Source organism: Camarhynchus parvulus, chromosome 9, assembly GCF_901933205.1.
Source record: "Camarhynchus parvulus chromosome 9, STF_HiC, whole genome shotgun sequence".
NCBI lineage: Eukaryota > Metazoa > Chordata > Aves > Passeriformes > Thraupidae > Camarhynchus > Camarhynchus parvulus.
The window spans coordinates 1,864,502-1,873,285 of record NC_044579.1 but is presented as its reverse complement, the minus strand read 5'-3'; the positions used below and the strand labels follow the sequence as shown (position 1 = coordinate 1,873,285).

At 46.1% G+C, this 8,784-nt stretch overlaps 1 protein-coding gene across 1 annotated transcript; it reads right to left on the bottom strand.

Annotated features, from left to right (window-relative positions):
• Positions 1–288: 288 nt before the first annotated feature.
• Positions 289–8,129, bottom strand: OTOL1 (otolin 1). Its single transcript, XM_030954088.1, has 5 exons — positions 8,095–8,129; positions 4,239–4,550; positions 2,357–2,446; positions 1,446–1,517; positions 289–1,238 (listed from the first exon to the last, which is right to left on the bottom strand). Exons 2-5 carry the CDS (start codon positions 4,540–4,542, stop codon positions 343–345), a joined length of 1,362 nt encoding a protein of 453 aa, XP_030809948.1. The 5' UTR covers positions 4,543–4,550; positions 8,095–8,129; the 3' UTR covers positions 289–342.
• Positions 8,130–8,784: the final 655 nt, after the last annotated feature.

Sequence of the window (8,784 nt, the reverse complement as noted above, 5' to 3'; positions counted from 1 at the left end):
GCTCTATAAATCAAACCCTGGCATTTTTATCAAAATCAGAGGTGATCAGAACTGATTGCTAGAGGGAGTCTGGGCCATGCAAGGACTGCAGGAGCTGGGAAGGAGTTTCATTCCATGATTTGAATATTCTAATTACAAACTGTGCTGGGAGATGCCCTCCCCAAGCTGATCCTGTTGGCGCTTGGACAACGGGCAAAGGATGTGTGACCTCTTCAAACTAATTCATGCCTTCCAAATATCAACATTTTTGTTAAAACCTCACAAAAATAACACCTAAACCAAGGTGCTGCCCTTTTCTCCTCTCACACCCAGAGGGAAAAGATGTTCCTCAGGGTTATAAACTCACAGAAGGACCTCAAAACCATCGGGGTAGAGCAGGAACCCTGTGAAGACGCTGTCGTCCTCTGCGCCAGCGTAGAGCCCGTTCCAGTCCTTGCCAACCTCCAGCCACACTTGATCACCCACCCTGAGCTTGAGGATGGTCAGGAAGGAGGCCTGGTCGATGTCCTGGCCGTAGAGCGTGTCCCTGGCCTTGGCCACCCTCCTGCTGCTGGCCACGAGGCTGAGGCGCGCGGGGCGGCCGCGCACGGTGACGTGGTAGGAGAAGACGTAGGCCCCGGCCACGCTGCAGTTGAACTTGCCCGTGGCGGGGTCGTAGTCGCGGCGCTCGTCGAACCACACGCGGTCAAACCTGATGGGCACGTTGGGAGGAGGGAAGGGCCGCGACAGCCCCGCGCTGAAGGCCGAGCGTGGGGCCTTGGGGACGTCCCCCCGGGCACCCTTGGCCCCGCGGGAGCCTTTCCTGCCCGGGGCGCCGCGGCCGCCCTTGGCGCCGGGCTCGCCCTTGGGCCCGCCGGGGCCTGCCATGCCCGCAGGGCCCATGTCCCCTTTGTCACCCTTGTGGCCCTGCTCGCCCTTCTCTCCCTGCTTGCCGGCCACCCCCCGCAGGCCCTCGGTGCCCATGTCCCCTTTGCTGCCCTTCTCGCCCTTGGTGCCCCCTTCCCCTCTGTCCCCCTTGGCCCCTCTGCCCCCCGGCTCCCCACAGTACCCCTTCTCCCCCGTGTCCCCCTTCTCTCCCTTGTCCCCCTGTTCTCCACCCGCTCCCGGCTCTCCGGGATCCCCCCTGTCCCCTTTGTCTCCTTTGGTGCCGTTGTCACAAGTGTCTCCTTTAGCCCCCTTTTGTCCCTTCAGTCCAGGGAAGCCGTAGCTGCCCTTGTTGCCTTTGGCTCCAGCTTCACCTGGGGGGAAAAATGAAGATTAAAACCAATAAAAGAGATTAAAACCAATAAAAAAGAAGGTTAAAACCAATAAAATTGGATTGCTCTGGAGGTGGAAGGACCATCCAAAGTGGTTGGTCCTTCCATGCTGTTATAAAGCCCAGAGCAGAGGGAAAGGTCAGAGCAATCCTGGATTTTCCAGAGCAATCCTGGATTTTCCACACCTACCTTGCAGCCCAGGTTTCCCTGGATAACCGGGGCTTCCGCTCGCTCCTCGGTCCCCTTGCTCCCCTTTTCCTCCTAGGACATTGCAGCAGTGATTAATTAATTAATTAGTTGGCGCTGGTGCGTGCAGCACAGCAAACATCACACCCTGCTGGGACCGTGCGTCCCTCACTTCATTAATAAAACAGAGGTGAGCAATGTGGGTTTTGAGGAAACACCTCCAGGAGCCTCAGCTGGGTCCCACAGCCCTGAGCCCCACCTCACTCTGAGATTTCTGCCCCTCTGCCAGGCAGCTGCTGCTGTTTCATGGGAGGTGGAGAAGGTGACAGCTCTGCATTCCTCATTCCAGCAAGGCCAAAAAGCTTTTTCCAGGAGTGAATCGCTGCCTAAGGGGCTGCAGGGACTGAACAGCCCCACACTCTGCTGCTGGGACCCCGGGTGATCCTCCAGAGGCAGCAGCAGGATCCTGCCAGGATAAAGCTGCTCCAAGCCCCAGATGAACAGCAGGGTTTCCTTTCAGGAATACTGATGGATAATGATGGCTCAGCATCTCAACTGAAGCTCTTTTGCCTGAGAGGTTGAAATTGAAATTGAAATGCAGATTTTACACCTGCACACAACTTCTGTGGTGGCTTTTTCCTACTTCTGTCCTTCATCCAAAGCAAACTGAGCCCAGATTTTGAACTCCTGTTCAGAACAAGAATTTTTGAGTGAGATCTTTATGAGCAGCTGCTCCTATTCCACCTGAACAAACACTGCCACCACCTGAGTTCCTGTCCCTGCACTGACACCAGCTAAACCTCTCCAGGGCTCAATCCCTAGCAGAATTCTTCTTTTGCTTTGAGAAAATGGATTTTTTAATAATTTTGTGGTATTTTATGAGAACAGCAGCATTCTCCATTGGTCTGGTTTACCTCTTTCTCCTTTAGAGCCTTTTGGACCTTGAGGGCCAGGGGATCCTGGCAGCCCTGGCAGCCCAGCATCTCCCTTCTCCCCCTTGGGACCTGTAAAATCAACAAAATTATCTCAGTAACTCCAAGGTTTAACTTCTAAATGACATCTTCATCAATACCTGAGCAGTGTGGCATCGAGGAGTGTATATGAGGTGCTTCCGTCACCTTGGGAAGAGCTGCTTGTTTTATTTGACATCATCAAATCTCACAGCTTTGCCTTTCACTCTGGGCCATAGTTAAAGACATTTTAAAACCAACTTTGAGCTGCCTCAGAGCCACAGGAGCTCAGAGGTTCACAAAGGATCAGAAATTAATCTGTCTTTAATATCTGAGGAGCTGCCACAGCTTTGGAATTGTCCCTTTCCTTAAGGAGAATTAATTCTGCCAGTATAGAAGGGGAACCTGGCTGAGAGCTCCACGCTGCAGAAAGGAGGGATTGAAATCCTTTCCCTTTTCCATCCCCTTGGGAATGCAGAGATTCCCAGTGCCTGTCTGGCACCTTCAATCACCACAAGGACTTTTCCATCAAGAGATGAGAGATCAAACTCCCTTTACAGCCACCACAATTTCTATGAGCCAACCGTTCCCAAGCCGTGGAAAGTGAAAATCCCTGGAGTGCATTGGATTAAAGGAGAAATATTTCATGATTTTCCCACCTTTCCTCAGATGAATAGTTCCTGTCTCCAATATTAGTGCTATTAAAGTGAACTTTTGCAGGCTTATGCACTATTCATTAGAGCAGGAGCAGAATTAGGTGCTCTGTGGATGTGTCTTTCAGCAGTAGAAAGAAGACACAAAGTGTATTTTATTAAATATTTAGGTCCTTTATAGAGAGCAGCTTCTTGTGCCTCTTTTATTTACTTTTAAAATTGAACCCTTTTTTTTTTTAATTTCCTCTTTTGCAATGAGAAAAAAAAATCAAAAAATAAAAAATAAAGAATAAAGAAACCTTCAGTAAAGATGCAAAACTGCCTGAAGGTAGTTTTGGGTGTCATAAAACCATGGTTGAAGTGAATGTGGAATTAAAGCTGTGAATCCAAGGGGCCCAGGTCAGGGACAGAGAATTGAGGAGCGTGGCCTCCGGCCAGCAGGGATTTGGGACGGTCCCAAAGGAATTCCCAAACTCACACTGGTGGTTTGTCACTTCCAGGATGTGGCTGACATTCATTTTCTGCGCTGGATTTACACAAATCAGGATCACATCCCACATTTCATAGAATTATAGAATCACAGAATATCCTGAGCTGGAAGGGACCCACCAGGATCATCCTGCCCAGACACCCCAAAATCCCACCCTGGGCATCCCTGGCACCATTACCCAAATGCTCCTGGAGCTCTGGCAAGTTTGGGAATGTGGGAATGTGCCCATTGCATTCCCTGGGGGGCCTGGGCAGTGCCCATCACCCTCTGGGGGAAGAACCTTTCCCTAAAATCCAAACACCCACCCCAAACCTGCCCTGGAACAGCTCCAGCCATTCCCTGGCTCCTGTCCCTGTCCCGGGGAGCAGCGATCGGAGCTGCCCCTCGGGAAGAGCTGAGTTAGGAGATTTAGGGGTTAAAGAGAGATTGATTTGGGGTAGCTGACTACACACTGTGTATCACTTAACATAGACTGTGCTTGCAGAAGTCAGATGAGAGAATGCAAGGCTACTGTGATAACAAAGAGAAGAATGCAGGGCTGTTGTGATGAGTTTGGGCCCCTAAAGCAGCCAAAACCATCCAGCATCGGAGCTGCAGATCCCTGAGATCTCCCCCCCGAGCTGCACAAACCCTCCCAATGATTTCCCGAGGGAAAAGCCGCTGGATGTGGCCTTTCCAGCCCAGCAGAGAGGGCTCAGCACACCTGGGGGTCCCGGGGGGCCCGGCCAGCCCCGAGGCCCCGCCGCGGGCGGGCAGCAGTCGCAGCAGTTGAAGAAGAACTCGGCCGAGTCCAGCGTGGAGTTGTCCAAGGGGAAAAGTGTGGGGAGCTCAGCTCTGCCCGGTGCTGCTGGGACTGGGATTGTCCCCGGGACAGACGAGGGAGCTGCCGGGGGCTGGGGAGGTCTGGGCTTGGTGTAGAGCACGGCCGGGGTCACCTTCAGCGCCGCCAGTGCGGGGATAGCAGCGAGCGCCAGCAGCAGCGGGACGGGCCATGGGCAGGTCGGCATGGCAGCGGCTGTGGGAGACAGACAGACAGACAGACAGCAAAACCCTCCTGCATCCTCTGCCTCGCCCCTGGGCCCTCAGCTCTCTTCACAGAGAGTTTCCCAAGGATTTCTCCTGGGGAAGGCAGTGAGGAGCTCAGAGAAGAGCAAACAACTCTCATCTCTATTGGCTGCTCCCGTTTTTGCACGTGTGGAATGTGTTACGGGGATTGTTTGTCCAAAGTGATTTGGTTAATTTGGCACCATGAAAGTTGTTTTGAGTGATTAGCCAGTCACTCAAAGCTGTGGCCTGGCTGTCTCAGACACTCATGGGTTTTTTTTAGTATCTTTTATTTTAGTATAGTATAGTATTAGTATAGTATAGTATTAGTATAGTATAGTATCTCTATAGTACAGTATCTCTTTAGTATGGTTATAATATAGTATTAGTGGAATATAGCATAGTTTTAATAAAGCAATTGTTCAGCATTCTGAATCATGGAGTCAGAGCACATTATTCCCTGGATGATGATGATGATGATGATGATAAAATAATAATAATAATTTATTATTATTATTATTTATATAATATAATAATAAATAATTATTATATTTTATAATATATTGTAAAAGAAAATAATAATAGTAATAATAGTAATAATAGTAATAGTAATAATAATAGTAATAATAATAATAGTAATAATAATAATAATAATAATAATAATTATAATAATAATAATAATAATAATAATAAAAACCCAGGGGATTGTCTGTTTCTCCTATACTTCCCCAAAGCCAGGACAATGCCAGGGGTGAGGCCCTGGCTCTGCTTCCCCTGAGTTGTGGCTGCCTCATGCCAGGAGATGCTCAAGGCCAGGCTGGGTTGAAGGGACCTTAAATCCTGTCCCGTTCCATCCCTGGGACACCTCCCACTGTCCCAGGTGCTCCAAACCCCATCTAGCCTGGCCTGGAACACTACCAGGGATCCAGGGGCAGCCACAGCTGCTCTGAGAATCCACCCCAGCCCCTCCCAGGGAGGAATTCCTTCCCCAAATCCCACCCAACCCTGCCCTTCTCCAACTCCAGGCCATTCCCATCACTGCATGCCTTTGGGGAAAAGTTTCTCTCCAGCTCTCTTGTAACCCCCCTTTGGTCCTGGAAGGATATGGAGAGAATTCCCTAATGATTTCAGAGTCCAACACAATTACACTCAATAAAGAACTTTTTCTCTAAAATAATAAATGGAAACAAAATGAAACATCAAGTTTTCCAAACTCAGGTAGTTTGGAATGAAAAGTATCAAGTGTACCAAAATTTTATATTGATTTTTTTTTTGTTTCTGCCTTTTTCCGGATTTTTTAGTGTAACCTTTCACATCTGTTCTTTTTATCTTAAAAGTGTTGATTCAGCTGACCCAGGGAGAAAGGACAAAGGCAGAAGGCCCCCATTTCTCCTATAGGCCAGGTGCTGCCTCTCAGGTGACCCGTCACAAAAAGCACCTTTGTTCCTTTTTTAAAGCAGGGTCCCCACCTGTAAATGCAGATGGAACAGAGCCCCTTTCTTGCTGGGGCTGAAACCCAACCTTCCTGAGGAGCCACAGCATTCCAGAGCATGGGAAACCTCCAGGAGAGACCCCCCCAGCCCTGCCAGCCAGAGGGCAAAAGGACATCCAGCTCCACACCAGGCATTTTTCCATCTTTAACAATTCCATTTCAGAGCAAAGAGTGATTTTTTTAAAATTTTTTTTCCCCTCAGCATTTTCAAACAAAATGAAAGCATTTAATGGAAAATTGATTCCCCACATAAAACCCCCAGAGCTCCCTGCTGGATGTTGGAATCTGCTGAGAATTTTAAAATTTAGCACTGACCCCCACGAGAACACTGCTTGTAACCTAAGGCTGTAGAAAAAACCTCCAAAATTAAATGATAAAACTAAGATTATAAATGTGAGGTTTAAATAAAAGTGTGTAATATCACATAATAAAGAAACTTAAATTTTAGAATATATCTATAAAACAAGATAAAAATTTTGAGGCAGAAGCAAATCCTTCTTCTTCACCTTCTTCTTCATTAAAGTAGTATTGCATAATTAAATTTAAAATCCACATTACAAGCCACAAGTAGTTAGTTATTAAATTAAAAAAAATTATTTGTGTCATTTCTTAATTAAACAGTTTATCCTTAAAAAACATATAAAAATAAAGATACAACTCCATTTTGAATTTGTTAAAGTAAAATACTATAAAACTCACAATTTGTGAAACTATAATATATATAAAAACTAAAAAACACCTAAATCCAAACAAAAACCACCATCTCACACATTTAATCCCAACTCTAACAAAAAAGAAAATAAAACTCAGCAGTTGCCCACTGGGACCCTTCAATCCATAAGGATAAATTAATCCCTTCCCTGGGAGTGAGTTTATTTAGAATGGGATTCCAGGGCCAGATTTTGGTCCAAAACTGGGAATTTTTTCCCTTACCATGAAGAGTTTTCCTGGGAAGTTGGTGTGGAGGGAGATGCTCAGCACGGGCAGAGCCTGCAGCTGCAGCCACAGAGAAAAAGGGGGAAAAAGGAGAAAAAGGAGGAAAAAAACCAGAAAAAGGATCATCTGCTGCCTGGAAAAAGGAAAAAAAAACCAACAATTTCTCCTTTTCAACCATATCCTCATACAGGAGCATCCTGCACCAGCTGGAGATAAGTAAATAAACCCACTATTTACACACAAAACCCCCCAGGGATTTTAGGGATTTAATAACTTCATGGGGAAATCTTAAATCAGTTCTCAAATCCAAACCATTCTGTAGTTTTCCTGTCACACATCCCAAGTCCCAAACCCAGCCAGATTGATTGATTGCTGTCAAACACTGGAAAAACATAACTAATAACCAAATTATACCTCACCACCTTGAAAAAAATAAATCCTCAGAGCAAGGAATCACTAAACAGATTTTCATTTTAATTGACAAGACTGTTCCTATATTAATTATTCTTAAATAATTATTTTAGGAATTTTTTTACATGCCAGGAGGTTGGAACGAGATGATCTTTAAGGTCTCTTCCAACCCTAACCAGTGTGTGATTCTAAATAAATGCACTTAAATAAAACTGAAATTTTGAGCTTCTTCACTACATTAACTCATCACCACTGAGTATAAAATCATTCACTGGAATCCTCCCACTAAAATTATAACACACAGTGAACACAAAATAGGAAGAATTAAACTTTGCTGCAGCGCCTTGTACTTCATAAAATTAATCTACGTTTAATTGGATCTAAATATCTACTAATTATTAACATATTTCCCATCATAAGATGGTAATAATACACTTTTTGTGTGTGTGTGCTTCCTAAAATTCCAGATATTCCAGTCCACAACAGGAATTTAACCCCAATCCATCAGTTTTAAATATCAGGGGGATGATTGCACTTTATCCTATTTCATTATTTCTAGTTCTCAGATGTGTGAGGAAAGAAAAACCCTAATCCCCATGCAGTTATACACTGATTATAGACAGGAAATTTTCTGCAGACAAATCTTATTATTTTAAATTCTGCCACTCTCTCCTACCTTATAAACGCCCCTGCTCCCAGGAGGACCCCTCCTCCATGGCACCTGCAAAAAGGGAATTTATTTTGGGAGAGAATCAGATTTATTTGGTCCCAGCTGCTGCTGTGGCCAATGAGAGCCTGCAGGGGGGACAGGGGGGATTGGCAAAGTCCCTGCAAGGAGCTGGGGACACTGAAAATCCCAGAAATCCAACCCTGGCATTGGCAAAGTCCCTGCAGGGAGCTGGGGACACTGAAAATCCCAGAAATCCAACCCTGGCATTGGCAAAGTCCCTGCAGGGAGCAAGGTGAAATCCCAGAAATCCAAACCTTCATTGAAACCCTGGGATTGGCAAAATGCCCTGCCAGGAGCACAGGGACACTGAAATCCCAGGAAAATCCCAGAAATCCAACCCTTCCCTCAAACCCTGGGATGCTGCTGGGGTGTTTTGGCTCTACCCCAAAGATTTTTAGGGGATTTTAAGGATGCTCCTCTTTCATCTCATTGGGTACCACCAAACTCAGCAGGAATTTGTCTGGACAGTTTTGAGGAGAGTTTTGACATTTGAGGACCCAAAGGAGAAGGAATTTGTCAATTTATTTTTGCAAGGTCCATTTATTTCTGCAGTGGGATTTGTCCATTTATTTCTGCAAGGTCCAGGTTTCCCTCTGTATTTAAAATGCAGATTTTTGGCATTACAATCCCTTTCCT